The 27502-nt window shown below is 34.3% G+C and overlaps 1 protein-coding gene across 1 annotated transcript in view; it reads left to right on the forward strand.

Annotated features, from left to right (window-relative positions):
- Positions 1-27502, forward strand: part of DACH1 (dachshund family transcription factor 1) — a 423371-nt gene that overhangs the window by 173228 nt on the left and 222641 nt on the right. Inside the window, exon 2 of the mRNA XM_027590972.2 lies at positions 6521-6636. Coding sequence (XP_027446773.2) covers positions 6521-6636 — 116 coding nt within the window. The remainder of the gene's footprint in view (positions 1-6520; positions 6637-27502) is intronic.

Below are 27502 nucleotides of genomic sequence, written 5' to 3' on the forward strand. Positions count from 1 at the left end.
GTAGAAGTAGTTTACTAGAAAAAAATATGCAGAATATAAGCACACAATTGGAATTTTCCTGGGGAGAAGGCAAATGAACTCTTGTAGATTCCTGGAGCAAGCTACTTTCACCCCAAAATTCTTGTTTGTATTCTCAACTAAAGACTAAAATCAATGCTCACTTGCTGCCATGTATTTAGTTCTGCACTATTATCCCACAGGCTATTTCATTTTGTCTTTCTCTTCAAAGAAGGGAGTGTGTCTTTATTCTTGCAACGCTAATGTCTAGCCCATTGCTTGTCCTACAGTAGCTCCTTTCTCTCAGTAGATGGATGAATGAATTGAATGTTTGAATGGAACCCTTCTTTAAGCGGGTAGGATTTAGAACCAAAATTTCTGCTAGTAGCTACTTTTGCATTTCCTAACTCATAACCATCGCAGTCTCTTTGTGGATTTTACATGTTTCTCTGTTCCAACCCCCAGGAAGAAAAGTGAACTTAATCTCTCAAAAACTACAGAAAAGATTAGCAGAAGATGATGTCTATGGAGAAGGTTGGGGATTGAAAACTCTGTGACGTACCCTCCCTCTAACATTTTAAATGCCTCCACTCTTTGGATGCATTTAGTTTCTTATTAATTCATATCACTTTAGTGTTCTTTTGTTAAGTTGGATTTTGACTTCACCCTGAATAAGTACAATAAAGGACTAGGAAGAGTTGGTAAACATTATACAGTTGTGGGAGAGAGACAGAAATTAGCATGAGACTGATTTAATGGTGTGAACTAAGGAGAGACATCTGCCCAGGGATCTGTCTGGAAAAGAAAGCTTTTTTATTCAGAACTGCAGGAAAGAGCGTGCTTGGGTGGATTCCTAAGTAAGTGAGATATTAAATGTGGATTTAGACACCTCTAAGCCATTGCTCTCCTCTTTTAATGCAGATGGTTGAAAATACTAAAGGCTGCACTATGGCTCATGTGTAAAGCTGGCAAAAACAATTACCGAAGTCATAAATTTGATTTCATTCAAGCTGTTAAGGGTAATAATTTATTTAAGTGAAGTCTTCTGCTTTTATTAGAATTAGGAAAGTTCAGCTGTTCTAATCCTCTTGGGTAGAGCTGGGTTACTGTTACAGATAAGATGGCTTCAAGGTGGCTACTACTGAGGCCATAGATCATTCCAACAGGAAATGCTTTTGCTGATTGTTTCATTTCTTCTTTTCGGTTAGGTTTTTATTTTTTCTTTCCAAGAATAACTTCTTTCTTACAAAGTAAACAGGTCCACTTAAAAAAAAAATCCTAATTTAATCGTATGTTTTCAGAGAAGTTATAGCTAACCTGTGGCTTGATAGAGGTAGAGCCAGTAAATTGGGAGAGCCAGTATTTGAAGATTGAGTTATCAAGACAATACCTGTGTGGCCAGAAGGCCACAGTACCACAGCAGTTCTCTTGGAATTTCCCTAAAGCTCTGTGGAAAGTAATTTAAATATTCAAATATTTTACAATTCGGTTCTCTTCCCTAGAGACAAACCCTCTGTTAGTGACTAAGACCGCAGTAAAGGTAAAACACCAAACCCATCAATAAGAGGACCTAACCGAACTATAGGTCACGGAGGATAGAGGAAAGTCTTGTTAATAAATAAACCTTCTAACTTCCCCTCTGCCAGGAAGTTATGTATAACTCCAAGGAGAGGTTCTAGTGGTCTTATTCTTATTCTGGAAAATTCTTATTCAAGCGTGAGTGACTTGACGATCCTTCCAAATCTTTTCTTCCAGTCCCTTTCGTTCTTTGAGTATCTCAAAACTGTGCTCTCTTCTAATTGTAAAGTAATCCTCAGTAGGGTGTTAGTTGATGGCTTTAGGGTGTTACTACCACCAGGGGTATTTGCATTTTAATGGAAGGCTTTAAAAGATCTTAAGGCTTCAAGACTGAAAGCAGTAAATCTCTATTGGCGGAATTGGAGGCAGTGTGATAGATTGGGCAGGAGATATCTGGGGTGAAAGAAGCCCACTGGGTCTATTCTAATCACAGCGTGAACTAAAGTGTTCCTACTTAGTAGCCTGACTTCCACTTCCAGAGTGAGGGCAGTGAGGACAGCTCCTGTGGCCTAAATAATAAAGTACTCTTAAACAGTTGCATTTTCTTTAAAAGCAAAACAAATTAAAGGGCTAAAACTTTCAAATGTTAGTTTCCTTTTCCTTTCCCACTTTCTCCATGGCATCTTGCTTGCGATCTCTCAGTATCTCTGTGTTCTTTCTCTGGACCCCTGATGTAATTTTTAAAAAAAAAATTTTATTTTATTTTATTTTATTATGTTATGTTAATCGCCATACATTACATCATTAGTTTTTGATGTAGTGGTCCATGATATGCAGAATATAAGCACACAATTGGAATTTTCCTGGGGGGAAGGCAAATGAACTCTTGTAGATTCATGGAGCAAGCTACTTTCACCCCAAAATTCTTTTCTAACATGCAGTGCTCCATTCAGTATGTGCCCTCTTTAATACCCATCACCAGGCTAACCCATCCTCCTACCCTCCTCCCCTCCAGAAACCTCAGTTTGTTTCTAAGAGTCCATAGTCTCTCATGGTTCATCTCCCCCTCTGATTCCTCCCCTTCATTTTTCCCTTCCTGCTATCATTTTCTTTTTTTTTTTTTTATGGATACAACTTTAATGCTTCTGCAATTATATTTTAGAACAGAACAGGATGGTTTCATGGTTTCATGGCTTTTTTTAAAATTTTTTTATTGTTATGTTAATCACCATATATTACATAATTTGTTTTGGTGTACTGTTCCATGATTCATTGTTTGTTCATAACACCCAGTGCTCCATGCAGAATGTGCCCTCCTCAATACCCATCACCAGGCTAACCCATCCCCCCACCCTCCTCCCCTCCAGAAACCTCAGTTTGTTTTTCAGAGTCCATCATCTCTCCTGGTTCGTCTCCCCCTCTGACTTACTCCCCTTCATTCTTCCTCTCCTGCTATCTTCTTCTTTTTCTTTTTTCTTAAAATATGTTGCGTTATTTGTTTCAGAAGTACAGATCTGTGATTCAACAGTCTTACACAATTCACAGCGCTCACAATAGCACATACCCTCCCCAATGTCCATCACCCAGCCACCCCATCCCTCCCACCCCCCACCACTCCAGCAACCCTCAGTTTGTTTCCAGAGATTAAGAATTCCTCATATCATTGAGATCATATGATACATGTCTTTCTCTGATTGACTTATTTCGCTCAGCATAATACCCTCCAGTTCCATCCATGTTGTTGCAAATGGCAAGATTTCATTCCTTTTGATGGCTGCATAATATTCCATTGTGTATATATATATATATATATATATATATATATATATATATATATATATACCACATCTTCTTTATCCATTCATCTGTCGATGGACATCTTGGTTCTTTCCATAGTTTGGCTATTGTGGGCATTCCTGCTATAAACATCGGGGTGCACATACTCCTTCGAATCCCTACCTCTGGTGTAATTTAGGATTATCCTGACACTCAAAATTCCAAGCTTTTGTCATGCCTTAATTTTCATTTCCTGGAAACTTCGAGACCACTGGAATGGATGAGGTAGGATACTTGAATTTTGGGGAAAGGTCTTCCTAAGTTGGATTAAAACTTATTTAAATACATAAAGTGAAAAAAAGAAAAAAAGAAAGAAAATAAATATATATAGTAATCCGGGCACTGAGTTAAGTTTTTAGGACACAAAGATATTTTACACACTTTCTGCCATGTATGCTGGAGAGTAAAACAAATGCACAGATTACTACGATCAGTGCAGAGAGAGCTATAATAGGATTGTTCACCATGGGTTATCATGGTGCATAGAAAGCATACTAACTAGAAGTGGTTAGTAAGAAGGATAGTTAAAGTTTAGCCAGGTGAAATGGGGATGAGGTTGAGTTGGTGTAGAAAAGGCCTTGGTGGCAAAGGAGGCAGCATCTATAAAGGTGGTGTAATGGGAGACCAAAGCAACTGTGACACACTTCATTTAGGGGGGCCATGAATATAAGAATAAAATGGTGAGATTGGAAAAGTAGGCAGGGGCCAAGCATTGGAACTCTTTGGTGCCATGGTAAGGAGTGAATCTTATGGAGAACTACTGATATTTTTAAGCAAATGGAAAACATGAATCAAATTTGCATTTTAGAAAAATCCTCTGAGATCAGTATGGAGTGTTGTCTTGACTCTGGACTCTAGGCTTTATAGTGGAACGAAGTTGGAGGTGGATCTTAGAGGAGTTCAGAAGGCTGTAATAGTAGGTCAAATAAAATGAAGGAGTAACCTGGAAGATTGAAGTAGAGATAGAGAAAGGAGAATGGATCAGAGAGACATCTTCATTGGGACGATATTTGAGTGTACAAGGCGGGGGTACGGGGGGTGGGGGAGAAACAGCTGAATCCTGGATTTTAGGCTTAGTTGGTTAGGTGCCATTTTGCTGAACCAGGGAAAGAGAGATAGGTTTTAATGGGGAAGATGCTGAGTTCAGATTTGGACAAGGTGAGTTTTAGATTATTAAAGAACATCTAAACAGAGATTTCCAGTAGACAGGCATTAATCTGTCTGAATCCCAGGAGGAAGACCTAGGCTGTAGATATACATTTAGCCATTATTCCTTAGTATCTCAGGGGTGTCAATAGCAGGATTACTCAGGAAGAATGGAGACTATCAGAGGGCTGTTGATTAACTCTAGGCACATAACAAGAGTTGAAACAGCTGAAGATGAAGAATAATAATGACAAATAAGAATAAATAGCCAGACAGATACTATAATATGAGGGAGAATGTCCTTATGGAATAGCAAAACAAACTCACAGTCTCCTTGCTTTTGGTTCAAAGCCCTTCAGGATCTGGCCCCAGGCAGTAAATCTAGCATTATCCCTCTTCGCTCCTCATCTTTCTTGACCTATTTTGGCTCAATGGAGATAATCTTGCACATTCATACATTGTCATGTTTCCATTCATCTCTCATATTCTCACTGGAGTGCACTTTTCTTCCATTATTTTCCTCTCCATGCCTACCTAACTCATCCTGCAGAATACTCTTCTAATGCTTCTACTGCCATGAAATCTCATCTCCCTTCCCTCAACATGGAAATATCATCATCTAGCCTAATCTCCAATTAGTGTTCAGATTGCAACTTTCTTATGACACTTAGCACATTCTGGTATGCTCCATAGTTATTTATGCACCAGATTGTCCCTCTTAGGCAAGAACATAAACTCCTGAAGACTAAATAACCCATTCTCCCAAATTAATCTCCACAGTGTACTGCTTTGAAAACAGCAAGTGCTTAATAATTGTTAAATGATCACATATATTGCTTACACTAAATAATAAAGGCAAGATCTTTGAATCTTCTGATGAGGCAAAGGATCTCATTTGGGCCTTACATGGAAATGTGAACTTATGAAGGCTCTTTCTGGTGATTCTGAGATGTCTAGGCACATACTGCCCAGATGATGGAAAAACATTTCACAAAAGCACATTCATGGTAGAGGGGCAGAAAGGAGAAACATAATGCTAAGTGTGTTTGTTTCAAGAATTGCTAAAATTATATTCTTCATGTTATATGCAAAAATAGTAAACACTTAACCTCCTTTTCACCTTGTGCTTTTAAAATTTTAAAAGTTAATCTCATGCAATAGGCATGTAAAGGACAAGTACTGCTAAAACACAAACACAATGTATTTTTATTTATCCTAAAGGCAGATATAAGATGCTATACTGGCAGTTTCTCAACGACGTCCTGCAAATAATCCTAAACCCTTCCAGTTTATTTTAGTGGATTAAAGTAAAGCAACCTAGTGGGGCTGTTCATTTAAATAGAATAGGGTTAAATGATAACTTGACTTATCTTTTAAATGACAAAAAATAAAGAAATTGCAAGACCTTTTCACACATTAGATATGTATTGTCATTTATCATCTAGATATCAGGCTAGCAGTGCGAAGTAATAAAACATATCATCGAAAAATGTGCTATAGGTCTGAATCACTCTTTCATTCCACCTCCCAGCTAACTGTAGTATTAAATCAAACAAGCAGAACATTTCCTTAGGCAGCCATTGCCTTTTAATTTCCTGAAGAACCTTAAAATATCATTCATTACAAGTACTACACATATTTGGTTTTTAAAAGTCTCATAAATCAATAGCAGGCTGACTGTAATAATTATTACAAGTTAGTGCATAATTTTCGTGCTGAAGGCTGCATGCAGAACTTTAGCATATGCAAACGAGGCAATTCAAACTGTGTATAGATATTAATATGAAGAAGCAGGTAACGAGGTGCAGGCTATGAATTATGCATCAAGAGTGGCTGATCTTCAATGAGGAAAATGAATTCAGCATGTAATCTAATTAGTGATGGAAGTCTATTACATCTAACTGCAAAAGCAACCGTCCTTGAAACAAATTTATTTACAGTCCATGTTACCACTTGAAACAACTTTGAAATGATGTGTAAGACAACAGCTTAATTGTAAAAATTTTTTGTTTGTTTGTTTCAGTTCTAGACCTGGAAGGCCTCCTAAGAGGACTCAAAGTGTCACCTCCCCAGAGAACTCTCATATCATGCCACATTCTGTCCCTGGCCTCATGTCTCCTGGGATAATCCCACCAACAGGTAAGAATACTACCCATTTATACCAAAAACATTAAAAGTCAGCCAATGTCATAGTTCTTATATATGTATATGTATGTTTACATAGATATTTATACCCATCAATTGTGTTTTGTGCACACTAACATTATGTTACCAATGAGAATTTCTTGCAAAACTGCATTGGGGTTATCATCATTTCTTTATTTAAAATAAAATGAAAGAAGCTAAATCGAGCACAGTGCTAGGAGTGATTCTAATTAATCCTTTCACTAATTTCAAACAAATTATTATCCCTATTTTCCTGGTAAGTAACCAAAGCTAGGAGAGAATCAAGTGACTCTCCCAAGGTCAATTAGCTTGTAACTGTTAGTGGTTATTCAAATCCAGGTCTCTGGATTCTAAATTTACGTTTTCATTCATAAGAACTCTGAAATAGACTGAAATGCATCCAAACAAGACAGTAACTATGTCAATAAAATATCTCCTATTTTTTCAAACTACAGTGTGAATACATTTCCATTAGAAACATCTGAAAGATGTTCACTTCTGGAATTTTAAAAATGTGCAAGAAAAAAGAATAGTCTTGACTGCATAAGTTCCATACCACAAACAACTTTAACAATGCACTAGATACGAAAATAACTCATTTGATTCTACCCCTTGGATGTGTTCATCGAGGCTTTTATTTACTTACGTTTACCCACTTTCCATGTTTCATCTAAACCAATGAGCAAATTAAAATAATTATGATGATTTTATTTGTATTCATTCTTACCATCACCAGGAGATTATTGAGGAGATATACATATGAACACAATTGCCATGTAACACAAACTGATACAGGAAGGATAATCTGGCAGGATGAGGAGAGAGTCTTCCTCTTTTCTCTGAATTCCCATATCAGTGTTTTCTTTTATTTTGTAACATTTCTCTTTCTCTATGCTATGATACCACTATGGATAATCTGATTTCATATTCCAAATTTGGTAGAAAGCTCTTTGAAGGAATGATTATTTTAATTCAACTTTATTTTTGTGAGAATGCCTGAACAGTTCTTTCACCTTTGTGGACCTTTATCAAACATCTGTTGAGTTGAATTTCAAACCATTTGTTGATTTTATATATTTAATCTTTTTCCAGTAAGTCACCATGGTATATACTTAACAGCAAATTATTTAAAGTGCCACAGAGAGTTGTATTTTTATGCTAATTTTGCAGATGAAAAATTGAGACATAGAAAAATGAAATCAATAGCTGAAAATGACCCAATTACAGAACGGGTATCATCATTTCCATTTGTTTAATTAGTCGTGTTTCTCAAGTGATTGAATCCTACTGGCTGAGATTCTAATTCCATATTTGAGATTCAGAAAAGAAATAGGCAGTGCTTTGCTAAATTTAACTGTTTTTATTTAGATAAAATTTCCTGATCTGAAAATTTGGCGATTTTTTGGTGCCACATAGGTTAGATGTAACTAAAATCTTAACTGTTCATATTTTATGCTTGAAAGACTCAGGTGTGCTAGAAGAAAGAATTGTTGACTTAATTAACTTCTCAATGAACTGTGTTATGGGGATTTTAAAAAATCATTTTAATAATCATTATTCTGTATTTGAAAAATTTGCGTTGCAGTTATCTTATGGATGAAAAGTATTTTAGGTTGTATTCATATTAAGATAGGGAAGATCTGGTTCCAAATCATCAACATCATCAACATTTAATCTTTTAAGGGGAAGACAATAAATAGTTCATTATCAAAATAGTGAAGAAATAAGATGATTTCATCACAGTCTAAGTATAGCAACACCTCACATAGTTAACAGCATCATGTAACTTTAGGGTAAGTAAAGTTTATAAATGATGATCATATGCCAAAACTGAAAATCAGAATATTAAGTTATTTTCCATAGACTCCTTTCTGAAATATATAATTCCCTGGCTTGGTGAACAGAGACACTGAAGGTAATTTAAACTTGACTCATTATTATGGACATTCATTTTTGAAGTAGGATCAATTTCATGTATTTCAGTTGCTGTGATGTTCTTCTCAAACATGTTTTGTTTGTTTGCTTGTTTGTTTGTTTACTTTTGTTCTTCCTAGTATGTCATGAACCCAGAAACCAGAATTTCTTTCAAGCTTATTAAGCATTATATTGAAAAAGACCTTAAAGAGTCATGTTCTAGAAAAGGATGAGGAAATAGAGGCTCATCAAGAGGGTAAAATGAATTGAAAAGTAGGTTTTGAACAGCTCAGTGCTCTCTAGAGCCCAGTGAATGACTTCAAGACATGGGGAGCATGACCTTACTATTACCTATTTCACTTACTTTCTTTTTTATTTGTTTGTTTTAAGTTTTTATTTAAATTTTAGCTAGTTTACATATAGTGTAATATTAGTTTCAGGAGTAGAATTTGTTTGTCATCACTTAAAAATAATAGCCAGTGCTCATCACAAGTGCCCCCCTTAACACCCACCACAACTTTAGCCCACCCCCCACCCTCCTTCCCTCCAGCAACCCTCAGTTTGTTCTCTAGAGTTAAGAGTCTCTTATGGTTTGCCTCCCCTCTCTTTTTTTTCCTTTCTCCTATGTTCATCTGTTTTGTTTTTTAAATTCCATGTATATTTCACTTACTTTCAACTTTCAGAGATTACCCAAAGATTTATACCTGCCAGGAATTTGTTGCACATGAATTCTGTTATCTTAATATAGTTGATGTGATTGCTTTTTCTGCACAAAATTTTTCTAGATGGAGAAGTTTAGATTTTAGTTGAACACAGACTAATATTTCCATCCTTTGGATTATTTACTCACTTTAAACGTTAACTGGAAATCCAATGGCCTTAAAGAAATCTTATAGTTCTCAAAAGTGTGTACACTTTTCTCCCAAGGAGAACTTAGTGTATTCAGGGAATATGATTTACTATGAATATATAGAATTTTATGTCCCAGGACTTTATTTATATTTGCTACTTTCTTTTCTATATTCGTGACTTCTTAAAAAAAAAAAAACAACACACAGTTTTTTTCTTTCTAAGATGGGGAATGTGAAGTGTGTTATTTTTTTAAACTTAATGAAGAAGTTACATATCAGTATTGTTGATATTAAGCAAAGTAGTTTGATGGTTTCTACTATGTTTTTAACCTGTGGGTTTGGAATTTTTAAAAATGTATTTCTAAGAGTCTATAGTTATATCAGTATCTTTAAAAGGCCTGGAAATCATGTTTCCAAAACTAGTAAAACAAACAAACAAGCATTTAATCCTCAAGAAAACAAAGAAAGAAAACAAACAACCCCTGTCCTTTCTAAGATTTAAATTGTAACCTACCTGTGAACATTGACCTGTACTTTTGGACTCACAGTGTTACCATTTGAAAAGTATAAACAATGCAAATCTACCTTTGACGTTGCCAAAATTGGTCCTGTGAAAAAGAAAATTTATTAATTTTGACAAATTTATAAAAATCTATCAATTTGTTCTTAATCATTCCCTCATGTTTTCTTTTCAAGAATTGAACATTGGAATTAAATGATAATCTTTCCTGGAGGCATCTGTTTTCTCAGGAAAAAAAGAAGACTATCTTTATGTTTGTTTTTTTTTTTTTTAAGTATTTTCCCAGCCCTAATATTATGTACTTAGGTATCTATAATTAAAAGAAAAACTTTGAGATTGCTTATCAAGTTTTTATTTGTTATTTTGGTCGCTTGAGTGGGCTTGTGTGTAACCTTAGAAGGGGGCGTGGACAGATGGTGATAATTTCCAAAATTTATGGTTGTCACAGGATGCCATGGCAACCAGAAGTGGAAGTTAATGAAAGAAAGAAGGCTCTTTGTAGAGTCTTACAACGCAATGCCTCCTGTAGTGCTCTCTACATTTATTTGGACTGAGTACATGTCATAAATCATTTTTGATAACAAATACCAGTTTGGAATAAATTTATCCTAGCAACAGAGTTCCAATAACATTCATACTTTTTATAGAATTGTGTGCATTTTACAATTAAGGAAAGAGTTATGTAGGAATTCTAAATATTCCTTTCTTGTGCCAGGAGTGCAATTTGGCTAGTGTATTTGGCCAACTTCCTGATTTTTATCTTTAGGGCAGAATGCAAACTAGTTTTGAAATATAATTTTATATAAATATTAAGAAGTAACTCGGTGAGTCCCAAATATTTGCATTTGACTTAGAAAAAAACAATTTAAATATACGCAAACTGAATGAATGATTTATAGATTTGCTTCTTGAATGTATCTTTCTCACTGTGACCTTGTAGGCACATTACCAATATGCATTCAGGATAAAGAAAGCATTTGTAAATATACATGCATTATGCTTAAAAAGTAAGAACTTCTAAGTGCAATTTTATCATTTTGGAAAAAATACTAGACCAGGACAATGTTAATCCAGAGTTAATCCCATTGAAACATTCTTTTCTTAAAAAACAAAAAGATGATAGGAAAGTATTCTCATATGTATTTATAATTCAAAGGAGTATATCCAAAGTTTATATATTTTTATTTTTCTGGGTAAATGCTACTAACTAACCGGCAACAACATTTGAACTACCTCTTTTTGCAATGTCAGCATTTGTAACATCTTAAATGCATTACACATTTCCACTTCTGGGGAGAAAACTCATAGTGTGGAAATGTGCCTTGTATTTTTAGAAGTTTATTAAAACAAATGCATTGTATTCCCTGGGGAGACTCACAAGTAAGGAAAACTGAAAAATGCACAAGTAAAACAGCCATGAGTGGATTGATTGTCTTCACTAATAAATTAAACATAACAATCTACTGAATGCTTTACTCAAAGAGTAAATATGATACAAACGATTTAAACCATTAATGTTATGTAGTATGTGTATGCATGCATTTTCATACATTTATATGGGGTAAACGTTTGTGAACTTTAATCACTAGACATTTTGAGGCTAGTGCATTTAACTTATCAGTGTTTAATGCATGTTCCCTTTATGTTTTTCTTGAAGGGAAAAAGAAAATATCTTTTTTTTTGAAAGGCCAGCTTAAACACTAGACTTCATCATATAACTTAATTAATTTTAAAACTTTAGGTGGATACTGTGTTAGTTACTTGGGGCTGTTACTTGGGGCTGCTGTAACACATTATTCCATCCTACTTAAGTAAATGAAAATTTGTTCTCTCATAATTCTGTAGAAGTCCAACATTGGTATCATTCTGCCAGATCAAGAATCAGCAGGGCCATACTGCCTCTGGAGACTCTTGGGGATCCTTTGTTCCTTGACTCTGAGCTTCTAGTAACTGTCAGCATTTCTTCTTGGTTGGTAGTTCCCTCACTCGAATTTCTGCCTTTTCCTGTGTGTGTGTGTGTGTGTGTGTGTGTGTGTGTGTGCAGGCACAGGTGTATACAATTCCGCCTTTCTTGTAAGGACATTTGTGAACATATTTAGACCTCATTAGATAATCCGGGCAAATATTCTCATCTCAAGATCCTTAACATAATCACGTCTGCAAAATATCTTTTTCCATAGAAAGTGGCATTCATAGGTTCCCTATATTAGAATATGGGCATAAATTGGGGGTCCTATTAGCTTACCACTTCTGGCAAGTCACTGGGTGAGGTACTCTGAAGGGCCGAAGCGTGGTGTTGTAGACATGCATTTGGGAGATTTTTGTGATTTTTGTTCACTGTGGTATCCCAGTATGTAGACTACTGCTTGCCACAGAGTAGATATTGAAAATAAAATATTTGTTCAGTGAATATGGCTAACATATGTTTAGTAAAGGATTTCTGAGATGAATTATTATGCTTACAAGTTGCAAATTTAAACAGTGGTGTTACATAATGTACTTTAAAAATCCTATTAAGCATGGTTAGACTCCAGATTAAAGACTCAGAGGGTAGAGCCTAAAGGAGGTGTACTAAATAAATGGAGAGCTTTAATTTGTTTGTTTATAGGTTATGATGGCTACATTTAAGTATTATCATCAACACTTGATGAAATTTATATCTCCAAATTGATACTCTAGAGAAGCAATATTTATGGAAATAAAATGGCAACATAGAACTCATTAGTCTTTAAAATTCCTGCATATTATATACTATATCATACTGTTCTTAAGGATTGGAATCCTCATTGTGCCCACAGTATCTTGATATAGAATTAATTTAATACATATATGAATAAAATATAGCTCATAATTTAACTAAGTGTACATACAGCTTTGGTATGAAGAACTATATAATAAATATATTTACTTTATCAAATTTGTAATATGTATTAGAATCAAGCATTTCAGTCCAATCACAATATGCCCCGGGTCTATTACTTGCATAATAGAAATTCATAAATGTCTTTTTTTCTAAGCTTTTAGAGCAAAGATCTGTTATTTTTAGATTTAATTAAGTAACCACGTATTACTAGACTTCTGGACAGGCCTCCCATCTACTTAATTTAGAAGAAAATTACAGCCCTTTCTTCCGTAATTTGTTTCTCTCTTCCAAGTTTCTATTGAGTTCTGTGTTCTTACATACCTACACTGGGCCATAGTATGTGTTTTAATCTACTTACACTTCTCTCAGTAGATTTGAAGTAATGAAGTTGCTAGTATCCATAATTGACTAATTGCAAGGCATTATTTGCTTCTTTTTTAGTAATATGATGCCTCCCTTGACAGAAGAGAAGTTTACTTACATTAAGAAAAGCAAATCAGATTTGAGTCAACTTTTGATTATGGTAGTGGATGGTGTGTGGATTAGTTGGGGCTTTGTGGACTATCCATTTATTGTAAGATTCTCAGACAGTGTTCTAATCCCTTGGTTATGCAGTATGATACATGTCTTTTATTGCTCACTGCAATTTCTTGCCCAGTAAGAGATGCTGTTACTATCTTGGTTCCCTCCCTAATCAAGAGAGCTAAGAAATAAAAATATTGTTCATTCAGGAAAAACAACCAATTCTGCTATAGATACACCTTGAATATTCCTAAAGGTGCTGTAGAACGAAGTCATGTAAAACAAGATAAACAATTATTTGTGCAGTCTCCTTCTCTGTCTTTGATAGACTTTCCTTTCTGAGGCTAACTTCAAACTTCAACTCCTTCCCTTAATGATGTGCTCCTGATTTGTTATTAAGAATTTAACCATATCATGTTGGACTTTTAAAATATTTTCTGCATGCATTTTGGGGATAATTTTTACAACTTCACACTCTTCTGTATAAAGAAGTAGATTTGCTTATTGAAAGTATTGACAGGATCAAACATTTCAAGAGAACTTGACAAATGTCAAAAAGACAGCAGTATTAATAAAGTCTTCCATTCAGTCTCCTAAAACATTCATTGCCCTGGTCATGAATGAACTTAAGATCTGATCTGAAAACATTCTGCTTTATAAACACCTAAGGATTTTATCTGGCTATGTAATCAGATAAACCAACATTGTGATAAAACTCCTGAAAGCACTAATATAAACCTAAGCTTAACTGAATAGGAATATAAAGTCCAGATAGACAGACCATTTTACTCAACATTTCAGATGACATCTGGGATATTATGTTCAGTCATGACACCACAATTTTTAATAGGATCTTGACAAACTGGTGAGGCGTTATGAGACTAGTCTAGATGCTAGGCATTTGGAAATGTTGGTGATGTTTAGTCTCTGAAAGTGGATGATAGACTCACATGGTGCTCTTGTAAAGACAGAAATCTAACTAATGGACAATAATTACAGAGAGGTCTGCATTGGCTTCCCTAAAAAAGAGCCTCGCTACATGGAGAACTATCTAAGAGTAGAACCTATTACTCATAAAGCCTTAACTTTCCCTACTGACAGAAGAGTTCAAGCAGAAAAAGGGATGAAAAGTTGTTAGCCATAGTTCTTATATTTAATTAATTTTTATAGGATAGTTTTCATGGTACAAAAGAGTAATAGTTTGAAAAAGAAATTATCTCCCTCCCTGACTTCAGCCATCCATTTCCTAGCTTAGTAATCACTGTTAGGGAAATTTGAAGGTAATTTTGCACTGGAGGGAGGTAGATCGAATAAGATTATCATTCCCTTCTAATTATAAAACTTGATGATTCTATTTAATTTTACTTTGAATTATTCTTCCAAACTTGACATGGATCCTTTCTAGTTAAAAGATATCCATCTTTCTGGGTCTGTATTCTTATATATTTTTATTGTTTTAAAAATTGTTTTAAAAAACTACTTTTGAGATGAATGCTTCATATTTACAGGTTATCAAACTTTTTGTTACATGTTCGTTCATGGATGGAATAGTTAACTCATGGGTAGAACAATGACTAGAGTAAGCTAGCAAATACTTTTTTTCAGTTGAAAGAAATTTTTAAATGCTTTTTCCTCCTTTGTTCTCTTTGCCCCTCTTTCACAAGTACTCCATGAAGGGGTACATAGCTGCAAAATTAATAGGAGGAAATGGCAATCCTATGGCCATGGTAGGATTTGGAACCAGGGGTAGAAAAAATAGTATTATTTTAACGTAAAGATCATTACAAATGGTAGTAGAAAGACATGAACTCTTAAAGGGATTTAAATGAAAGACTTTGGCCTTTACCACAAATTACTTTGATTTGACTTTCCAATTAAAAAAAATAAAGTCCCCAGGGACGCCTGGGTGGCTCAGTCGTTAAGGTTCTGCCTTCGGCTCAGGTCATGATTCCAGGGTCCTGGGATCAGGCCCCGCGTGGGGCTCCCTGCTCGGCGGGAAGCCCGCTTCTCCCTCTCCCACTCCCCCTGCTTGTGTTCCCTTTCTCGCTGTGTCTCTCTCTGTCAAGTACATAAATAAAATCTTAAAAAAATAAAAAATAAAAAAAATAAAAAAGTCCCCAAGAGAGGAGTCAGTTCTTAAAAATCATAGGACTTTTCCAACCAGCCTACTCTTTAAATATGTAATAATTAAGTCAAATGTTTTGATCCTTCATTGATATACAAGAATGTTTTTATTACATCAAAATTATTTTTCTCATTGAATTGCCATGAATGTCAAATGATAAAATTTGTAGTACCATTCTGAAAATGAAGTTGAAGTATTATTGCAATTGAACTGGCTGATCCAGGTGTTATTATTACTGCTGACTTTCTTTCCTTCCTTCCTTCCTTCCTTTTCCTCTCTCTCTCTCTCTTTCTTCTTTCTTTCTTTCTTTCTTTCTTTCTTTCTTTCTTTCTTTCTTTCTTTCTTTCTTTCTTTCTTTCTTTCTTTCTTTTTCTTTCTTTCTTTCTCTTTCTTTCTTTCTTTCTTTCTTTCTTTCTTTTTCTTTCTTTCTTTTCTTTCTTTTCTTTCTTTTCTTTTTCTTTCTTTCTTTCCTTTCTTTCGAGAGAGTGTCCACACAAGTAGCAGTAGGTGGGGGGGAGAGCAGAGGGAGAGGGAGAGAGAGGATCTTAAGCAGGCTCCACACCCAGCACAGAGGCCAACACGGGCCTTGATCTCATGACGCTGAGATCATGACCTGAGCTGAAATCAAGAGTTGGTCGCTTAACTGACTGAGCCACCCAAGTGCCCCTTATTTTCTATGCTCACATCAACACCACTGGATTTAAGAAAAAAATGATAACTTTAAAAAATATAGAGCTTAGGTTTAGAAAGTCTCAGTTTGGCAAATTATTCAAATTCATACAAATGTACTCTATAGAGTACACTAAAATTTGTTATTACATGTTTACTTTTCAGGACTCAATGACAATGAGTTCTTTTTATAAATTTTCATCTGTGAGCAGAATAAGCTTTATGGATATGAAATGTCATTGGTACTGTTATATGTTTAAACTGTGATATTTTGCTTTCAGAAATATGCATACTACAAATGGTAGTAGACCTTAAAAATGGAGATTGCTCTGAATTGATTACAGCTGTATGCTGTGCTATTTAATTGTTGGAAATGAATTGACATATACTGTAAACAATGAAGCTGGTTTTCAAAATGATAAAACTGTAACCTAATTCAATAAATTGAATCAGATTACACAAACACTTTTGCACTTCATTAAGGAAGTAGTCAGTATAATTAATGTGAGAGCTTTTTATCATGTTCACTTGTTGATATATGGCTAAGGATGTATACACAGTAGACTAAACTCTTTCAAGATCTTTGTGCCGTTTTACATTTTAACTAAAGCTGCCAGAAGCCTGATTTGTAGAGAAGGCCACCATGGATTTAATTCTTTTATCTTTGTTGGTATTGGAATATAATGGGTAGGTTTTGATTCTTTTTAAAGGACAGGTATTTTCCAAACAACATGGTATTGTGATGTTGCTCCTCCTAACCTAGAACCGAAAAATCTGGCTTTCATTCTCTTCAGCACTTGCTAGCAGTGTGAGCTTGACTAACACTATCTGTCCTCAACTGTTCAATTATCACAAGGTAGGTACTGCTACCTCAGACGTCATTTTAGAAGAGAAAAATGCTAAGAGACTTGTTCAAAGCTTCAGTATTATGTGATAGAGTTAGTTTGCAGTTCAAGTTTTCTGACTGCAGTTTACTGGTTATTTTCCTACATCAAGCTGCCTTTTGAAATACTTTATCATCCACAAACCAAACATCATAAGATCTGCCATATCTCCTACTTGACAGGACTTTGTGAAGAAGCTAATGTAGCACAAAATGCTCTGCAAAGTCTTAAAGAGCAAGATGTCATCTGATATTTAGTTCTATTATGATGATTTTCAAAACAGGACTTATGCCTTGTTCCAAACAGAATACCAGTTATATATCTCTCTGAGCATAGCAGTTCTGGGAATAATGGGCCCTTTCCCGTATTTATGGCATCAGATTATAATCATTTCCTCTGTTTTTAAAAAAATTGTTTTTGTTTCTTCCAATTAGCTCCAATAAAAATATTTTTCACCCAATAAAATCCTCTTATGTCAATGATTACTTTTTGATCATCATGATATATATATAATTTTATGATTCATCATTTCCTATGTCAGCCCTTTGATGGAAGACCATTTTATCAAACATATTCCCATTAATTTTCATTTAAGAAGTGCAATGATGAAAGACTATTTTTCTAAATAGGTATTTTCTAATGATTTGAGTCTGCTTCCTGGGAGGTAAGGATATGACTTAAAGAAATAGTGTTGAGTTTTTAAGGATTAAAAGGGGTGTCAAACTCTTTGTCTATTCCACAGTGCTATGAAATTATAAGTTGCTATTTTGGGTTAAACTTAAAAATGTGATGCTATATCACCAATATTCTCTTTAAACATGTATACTGTTCAATATTAAAATCAAGTGTTTGGGGCACCTGGGTGGCTCAGTTGTTAGGCATCTGTCTTCGGCTTGGGTCATGGTCCCGGGGTCCTGGGATCGAGCCCCGCATCAGGCTCCCTGCTCGGCAGGAAGCCTGCTTCTCCCTCTCCCACTCCCCCTGCTTGTGTTCCCTCTCTCACTGTGCCTCTCTCTCTCAAATAAATAACTTAAAAAAAATCAAGTGTTTAATCCTTTAGTAATGCATGATTTCCTAGAAGTCAATTTTTGGGGTATTCTTTTGTCTATTAAAACATCTAGTTGGAAACTGTTTTCTACATGTGAAAACATAGCATTGTGAAGGTTTTCAAAATCTCCTCTTCTATTTGAATATCTTCATTCAACTTTGAAAGCAGGAAATGCCCTTTGTATTATCTATTACCTTATAGCACTTAACGAAATCCTTCTACGGAATTATATTCGGGGGCAGACTTTCAGAAGAATAGCATGGAACCATATTGAGTCAGGTGAATATAACTGCAAAAATCTCTAATTTCAAGAAAATTAATTTCTTAATATTACAATATAATAATATTTTGAAGTTATTTGAGCATGAGATTCATCTCATCAAATATAACCTTTAAGTTACTTATTGAATAAATTACATTTAAGGATACCATTCCAAGAGAACCCGTTACCATATGACCTGTCCATATGAGTTGTCTTTTTGATTTATAATGGCAATTGCTTTCTCGGCATGGATTTCATGACATAATAATATTCTATGAATTTTTGAAATTACAGTGAGCTTCACATCAATCATCTATAATAAAAGACTGTATGTATCAATGAGAGAGGACTATTGGAAGGTAAACATCTTAGAAATATGAACTTCCCCGAAATGCCAATATTGTTATTTTAATGAAACAGGCAGGCTGCTGCTTTTGAAATTCTCTAAATTGATCATAAAAGTGGTCAGCATCATCCCTCCCATTAGTGCACTATCTCATATTCTCAACAGTAATATTCACTTTCCCTTGAATGTGTCAACTGTCCATCCAGCTAATTTTGCCTAGACTGCTGTTGTTCTTGGCCTGAATTCAAGGAAATCTATTGCTTCTGGGGTTCCTGGGCATTAATGTCTTGAATTTCAGGATTATAATTAAACACATGTGACATGGACTACCATTATCTGTCCGTGTTTCTTTTATCTGTAAGAATCAGAGATATTGAAAGTGAGATCTTAGCAATGTGAAAAATTGAGCTATGCTGCTGTGCTGTTTCTTTAGTGTGTCTTTACAAAATATTACTGAATATTTTGAGTTATAGTCTTCTACAAGTAAATATTTATTCCCATTCTATTTGAAAAAAAAATCTGTACCTAGAATTTGCTATCAGCAGCTACTTCCTTTTTTACTTAATCTCACTTAGTTTTGTTCCTAAAGCACCACATTGATAAAAGCATGTGTAATTCTTCCCTAATTTGACATATTTTTATGTTATCTTTTCATTACTGATCATTACATTTTCAACTGATACCTTATTTCTTCTATAAGTTAGCATGGGTTTCTTAAAGTGAAATGTGCATTTGTTAAGTAACACATTTGGAAATCTTATGAATACATTCAAAGAGAGCTTTACTTTTTAGAACACATTTTTAAAAGTTTATTCTAATTCATCTTAATCATGTGGCTTAGAAGAGCCATGGCCATATTGCAGATGTAAAACACACACAAAAAGAATATTTTTGCATGTGAAAAAATATTTGAAATTTGCTTCAAAATAGTTGTTTGAATTTATCTACATGGTACTTCATGTTACATGTTTCTCTTATAGGTATAATTGCAGTTAAAATGTAGATTTACTATAAGACTTTGTGCATATTATCCAACGGAAAGAAACAAATCTAACTTTCCAAATGCCTATACATTTTACGGACAAATTTCAACTATTTTTATACATGGAATCAATATATATGCCTATAATTTTCACTAATGTAATCTTCAGGTGCTAGCTCAGTATATGGTCAAAACATTAATAAATTAAAAATAATTTAATAAATCAATATAGCTAATTGGTTAAAATAAGGAGGAGTACAAACACGTACTGAGTAACAACTACGTGGTAGGAACTTAGCTAATTCCTAAATATGTAATATATTTCTCCTGTCAAATTATGAAGGAAGTATTCTTTATCCCATTTTCCATATAAATAAACTAAGGCACACATGATTTAAATAACTTGCTCAAATTGAAGAGAAGAGCTCACTCGGGGATTGAACTCAGCAATGGATAATTATAAACTCTATTTTCACTGTTCTGTCCATACTATTTCCAGGGAATGCAATAATTTCTTTAGATACCACCTATATTTTGAGCACAGTCGAAACAAGATGAATTGAAATAAAGTTACTTTTTTTTTAAGGATAGACACAAATCTTTACAGAACACTTCAAATTTTCATGAACATGCTTTTTTTTATTATGTTATGTTAATCACCATACATCATTAGTTTTTGGTGTAGTGTTCCATGATTCATTGTTTGCGTATAACACCAAGGATGTTCTGGTACATATTTAGTAGGTAGGTGGGGGAACAAGGACTCAGTATTAACAAACAAAAAGGAAATACATGTCATATGACATAGTGGACTTACACTTTCCAAAATGTTACAATAATAACTTAAGAAGTAAATTATTGAAATATAGCTTCAACATTTTGGCCAATTATATCAAACAGTGCTGCATTCAATACATGCCCTCTTTAATTCCCATCACCAGGCTAACCCATCCCCCCACCCCCCTCCCGTCTAGAACCCTCAGTTTGTTTCTCAGAGTCCATAGTCTCTCATGGTTCATGCTTAATTTGAAAACATTTTCACAACACAGCACAGCACCAAAATTTTTCATGTCCAACATATTGGACATAAATCAAATTCTTGTAGGCATTCTACTTACTAGTCTATGTTATAATACTGCCTTTGATGAAATTTCTCTGCTAATACTGGGTGGAAGCTTAAGTACTATTTAAAAAATAGTTATGGGGCACTTGGGTGGCTCAGTTGGTTAAGGCTCCAACTCTTGATTTCAGCTCAGGTCATGATCTCAGGATCATGAGATCAAGCCCTGTGTCCACGCTGAGCATGGAGCCTGCTTAAGATTCTCTTTCCTTCCCTCTCTCTCTCTCAAAAAAATATAATAAAAATAGTTATATTTTAAAGAGTTGAGATGTTCAGTGCCATGATTTGGAAGCTTAGTATAGGAGGCAGCAAAAAAGTAGAGTGAAATGTGGTGAAAATTATATTTTAAAACTCATGATCAAATTTAATTGCTTCATAAGCCACAATATTCGAATTTTAATTCAAACATAATTACAATGATAATTGGAACTTGGCTATCCCTTTATTAAGTGTTTGTGGAAAAATCTATTAATCCTTTTTTTTGACATTGAACTTTGCTAAATAATGTAATGTTAAGTGGTTAACAAGTTGTTTATGCTATTAAAGTATTTCTAAACTTTATAAATACTTAAGCACAATATAGTTTACCTGAAAGTACCAAGCATACTATTTTACTCCAAATAATTAAAAAAAATAATCTCTTACCTTTTATTAATCATTCACTCTGGTGAGTCTTCATTTGCCTTATTCTTTATTTATAGTAAATCTCTGTGTTATTACTTATTCGTGTAATTGATAAATCACATGGTTGAAGTAATGTAACAACTGGCATCGAAGGGCAGTTTAGTGTGGACTCTGACTCCAAGAATTATAGAAGTACTTTTCACTATATTTTATCAAACATGGAACTGTTTGATATAATTGGCCAAAATGTTGAAGCTATATTTCAATAATTTACTTCTTAAGTTATTATTGTAAGATTTTGGAAAGTGTAAGTCCACTATGTCATATGACATGTATTTCCTTTTTGTTTGTTAATACTGAGTCCTTGTTCACCTACCTACTAAATATGTACCAGAATATCCTATGTCTTGCTACTTTTCAAAATGCAGTGAACTAGTTGTTTATAAATATACTGTAACCATCTCAGGATTATTTTAAAAGAAAATATGAATTCACAATTCCATCATAAGTATCACTCCAAGTTTCATATCAATCTTCAGAACCTAGTTTCTGATTCTTTCTTTTTCCTCTTTGCGTTATATCGATAATAACTGTGGGCACTTGAATTTTTACAATTTCACATTAAGATCTCAGTGAACAAAGAATATAAATCATTTCAATTCTACATTTATTCTGTTATGCTGCTTCATCCTGTTTAAAGAGGGGGGGAGTTGTTTCTGAAATTCACAAAAAGTTTAGTCTTCATAGAAAAATGAAACTATAGAATTTTTTATTTTACATTGAACCTCAAAATCCAAATGAAAGATTTGAATATTAGGACCTTGACTTGACTCACCTCTGCTTAATTTTGACAGTTGTCTTAAAGTGAATTTAGTGTTTAATGAAATTTTCTGGACTGATAACTCAGGACCTGAAGGGAACAATTCTAGTAGTGAGAAAGTAATTTTCTGGCCTAATTACACCTTCGACCTCACTACAAAGTCTGTCAACAAAAGTGCCAGGTTTGATCATGATTTTTTTTGACGTGTATTCACCAATCTACTTCACACAGGAGACTTTTAACAATAGCATTTGGTATTTGCAACCTACCTAAGATCTGGGAATCAAACCTCAATGTACTGTTGCCAGTAAGCAATTCACTTAAATCCCTTTTAGATTTGAAAAATTATATGAGTATTAATGAACTTTACATATTGCTCTCTTTGGAAATCTGCATGTCTATATTATTAGAGATGACCATGCAAATCATGTCAAGTATTAACAAATGAATGATGAACTGGTTTAAAAAAAATGAACAACTAAAGTCTCTGGAATCTCTATTTCTTATCTATATTCACTCTAAACGCCTAGTAGAATTTGAGTATCTAATAGTTTGGAATCTATAGAACTGTGTTCTAAATTAAGGGGATGGGGTCCTTGATTAACCTAACCACTGAATATATTTATGCCATTGGCAATCCCCTTAGATTTCTGAGCCTCCATTTTCCTATATTTCAATGACGTAATAGTTTATGTTAATTGTTTAGTTTTTAACCCTTGAATCCTTTTTCCAATAACCCTTGGACTAGAGACATTTAACCTCTGCGTTAATCTGTCCATGTTTTTTGTTATGAACCCAAGTCTGATTCCCAAACCCACATTGTTAGCCTCTCAACCTAGTTTTTGCTTGCTCCTCTTCATTTTCTCCCTTTTCTTTCTTTTCTTTTTAAATATTTTATTTATTTATTTGAGTGAGAGAGAGCGAGAGTGCTCAAGCAGGGAGGGGGCAGAGGGAAAGGGACAAGCAGACTCCCTGCTGAGTGGGGTTCAATCCCGGGACCCCCACGATCAGGACCTGAGTCGAAGTCAGACGCTCAACAGAGTAACCCAGGTGCCCCTCCCTTTTTTTCTGAAGTTTTATTTAAAACAGTTTAAATGTCAAGAGTATTAATAAAACTTTGTGTTTAGCAGAGGCTAAAATCTGATTAGAGAAACAAAGTAGCAAAAGTTAACTGATTAGTGTTCCTGAATTATTGTTTCTACTGTTTCTGATTATAATTCTTCCATTTACTTTTCTCAGTTGGAGAGGTTACACACACACACAAACACACACAGATCGCTACTTTCTAAATAAGTAAGGGATATATAGTTATTAAATAAAGTATCTTAAACTCACTGCTAATCTAAAGTAAGTTTTTGTTATATTTGTTATCATAAAACATACTCATAACAATCAGAAGTCATTTGTGTAATGTATACTTTAGAAATGATCATTAATATATTCAACAGATATTTATCATGAATTTTAGGAGTTACAAAGATGAATGATATTGCCACTCAATAAACTGTAATTGAAGGCACCAGGTGCTAATTACCAAAAGAGCTATACAAAAGTACTATAGGTTTTCTAAAAAGGAAGTGAAAGCCAGAGGTTAAGGGGATGATCATTGTCATCATTGGGGAAAGTGGCTTTGATTTGACTTAAAAATTCATTTGTATAACACAAGTGTGTGAAAAATAAATTCAATAGCATTTTTTTGTGAAACAATAAAGATGGGTTTTACATTGTTCATAAAGAGTGATGTGACTGAAGATTCAAGTCAATCATTGGCTAATTAATGAGTATGTAATTTTCAGATCATTAGAGTATTAATAATTATCATCTATTGGGATTTATTATATTTTAGTTACCGAGTCCTCTTACATTTATTAGTTTATTTAATATCTATAATATGTCTTTGGGTAGTTATTATGGTTTCCATTTTACAGATGAGTAAATTTTGGCACTGATTTTTCTTGCTCTAGACCGTTAACCTGACTGCTAAGCCTGTCTACTTAATCAGTTATGCAACAGCTTTGCATGCTTTTCGGCAGCATTGTGTCCATTTAGGTTATTATATTTGATTATGATTTTTAAAAAATGTATTCACCAATCCATTCCACTCCAGATATTTCAACAATTACATTTGATATTTTTAACCGAAGTCCAGTTTTTTACATTTGCAAATAAAACCTCAATGTACTATTACCAATATGGTGATTCATTTAAGTCCATTTTAAACTTGACAAATTATGAGGGTGCTAATGAGCTCTAAATATTGCACTGTTTTGACAGCAGCCTTGCTTGCCTAGACCATTTCAACAGTATTGTATCCATTTATGGTTATTATGTCTTGAGGAGTCATGATAGAAAACAACTGGTCCAAATTGTGTAATCAGAACTAGAAGTCATTTTATTAAGATTGTTTGGAGGAAATTAGGATACTTAGAGAAGAAATGGGGCTCAGGGGAAGCATGGTCACTATCTTTGGGTATTTAACAAAGGATACAGATTAACTCTCTATTGTTCTAGAAGGTAGGACTGGACAAATGACTGTCATTCATGAAATAGAAAGACTTATGGGGGGAAAAAGTAAGTTCCAAACATTAGCTCATTGAAAAACCGTGTGTACTACCTGACTTTGATATCTTTAAATGCCTATTTAAATGCCTTGACTACTCTTTCCCAGGTGTGTTGTAGAGGGATTTTTGTTTACATTTAGGTTGATTTTATAAGTATTATTATTATTATCAGTTCTAAGATTCAATATGCTGACAAAATAAAAATAAGCTTAATTTCAAAAAGTCATTTCGCCTAAAACTTTTCATTTTATATTTTATTTTGGAAATATAGTCTAGCCAGTTGCACAAGCTTATATTCCTTTTCAGCATGATGTACAAACACTAGAGTTGCTGAATTAGTTGTTTGAAACCTGAAATACATAGATTTGATTAAATCATAGTTATACATATTAATTTGAGTAATTTTATACATGATTGTCTATTTGAGTAATATTTCATTAATCATTCTATTGTGCAGAAATAGCTGTAACATTCCAAGACACGTTTTAAGTAATGTTCATTCTTCTTTTCTGATACTTAAACTTATCTTTTGGCAGATGCAGGCAATAAAAGAATGAAAACAGTATATTTCACCTAATACATTACATTTAAAAGGTCCCAGGAAGTCAGTTTTGCTATGTGCTAAGGCATTTTCCAGTGATTAAGTTCAGGTTACTCAAGATACAACAGTGTAGCAAAAGTATGTTACACTTTATTTTTTTAAGATTTTTTATTTATTTATTTGAGAGAGAGAGAATGAGAGAGAGAGCACATGAGAGGGGGGAGGGTCAGAGAGAGAAGCAGACTCCCTGCCGAGCAGGGAGCCCGATGTGGGACTCGATCCCGGGACTCCAGGATCATGACCTGAGCCGAAGGCAGTCGCCTAACCAACTGAGCCACCCAGGCGCCCCAAAAGTATGTTACACTTTATAATAAACAATAAGTAAAAAGTTATGGAGAGATGTTTAAATTTATCTTTTTGTTTTTCACTCTTTAGATCCTACTCAATAGTGATCTTATGTCCTTTTTTATTATTATCCTCACTATTGTCCATAATTCTCTCCAAACCATTTTACATCCATCATTCGGTATTGGATATTTGCCCCTGAATTTCCTTTTGTCATTACAAACTTGTCAATGGCTAAAATTGAATCCATTATTATTTCTTCCATACCAAACTCGTATGATTTCTCTGTTTTTCTTAATGGTGATTTCTGGTTTTAAATAATCACACCAGCTAAAGAACTAAGAGGGTTACTATCACTGCTAAGGCCATCCAACATAACAAAAAGCAGCTGACACATAAAATAGAAAATTATTTTAAAGGTTCATTTAGAGTTCTAACGTATTTTTTAAGCATTCATGTATTCTCTATGAACTCCCAACAGCTTTTAAAGGTATCTAACAAAATGCCAATTTGGGCCTCAGGTTTGCTGTTCAGGGTCAGAACATCTAGGAAATGGTGGAGTAAAAACTGGAAACCAGGGCGCCTGGGTGGCTCAGTTGTTAAGCGTCTGCCTTCTGTTCAGGTCATGATCCCAGGGTCCTGGGATTGAGCTCCGCATTGGGCTCCAGCTCCGCATCAGGCTCTCTGTTTTGTGGGAAGCCTGCTTCTCCCTCTCCCACTCCCCCTGCTTGTGTTCCCTCTCTCACTGTTTCTCTCTCTGTCAAATAAATAAATAAAATCTTTAAAAAAAAAAACAAACTGGAAACCATAACTCCATGCCTCTGCTTTTTCTACTGTATTCACTGAAGGGGCCAATATTTTCTCATGCCCTGATGTTTGCTTACCTTATTCTTAGTAAAAATAGAATAGTTTGTGATTTATAACTGTAGATTAAACTATTACTAAGATACTTCTAATGGTTAAACCTCAAATGAATATACATATTTTATGTCAGATCTGAAATATTGACATGCTATATGGTCAGAACTCTTGTATATAATTATAACCCTTCTAACATTAAGCAGGTGACTGGACTAAATATAAGTCAGGCATAAAATGCCCTGCATGTAGCAACATAGTGAATCAAGCAAATTATCAAACAGCAGAGCTCATTTTGTGCTCTGGGCAATTTCGGCTGCCAGCACTTATACATCAAAACTTCACTCAATGTACGATTGATTTTATTTTATTTTGTTTATTTTTAATTCCCTACAGCAAGCTATGTTAGTTTTGTAGAATGTTGTCTGCATCATTAGGTTCCTAAGAAATTATAGTTGTTTCAGTCATGGTTGACCAAAATATTATTCCCTTCTTATAGACCATGGATATTAGTTCTTGGATGGATACCACTGATCTGAAATTGTGTAAGGCCAGGGCCTCAAATACACAATACACACGGAGAAGGCATCGATGTTATTAGAAATATGAGCATCTGAAAAATAATGCTGTAAAATTAGACAACCAGTGTCCATTAAAGATATTTTCCAGTTCAAGGAAAGAGGTTCAGATTAAAGTATGAAAGTCCAGTCTTAAGGCAGGAATGAATTTCTGTGTAAGATGATACATGTCTTCCTTTCACAGTTGCTTTTTATGTTGCTTTAAAACATGTCAAAATAATCCCCAACAGAGGAGCCTAAAAGGAATGTCAGCTCTGTGGTTATGTAAATCGAATTGAGTGCTTTACAGCAGGTTTAAGATTTTTATAACTCAGAAGTTGTTAACAGCCAGCTGGTTTGTATCTGTTTTTTATGGTTATTCTTGTCATATGCAGCCTCCACAATTTTTAATTATATTTTATGGTAT

This window comes from Zalophus californianus, chromosome 3 (genome assembly GCF_009762305.2).
Source record: "Zalophus californianus isolate mZalCal1 chromosome 3, mZalCal1.pri.v2, whole genome shotgun sequence".
Classification (NCBI taxonomy): Eukaryota; Metazoa; Chordata; class Mammalia; order Carnivora; family Otariidae; genus Zalophus; species Zalophus californianus.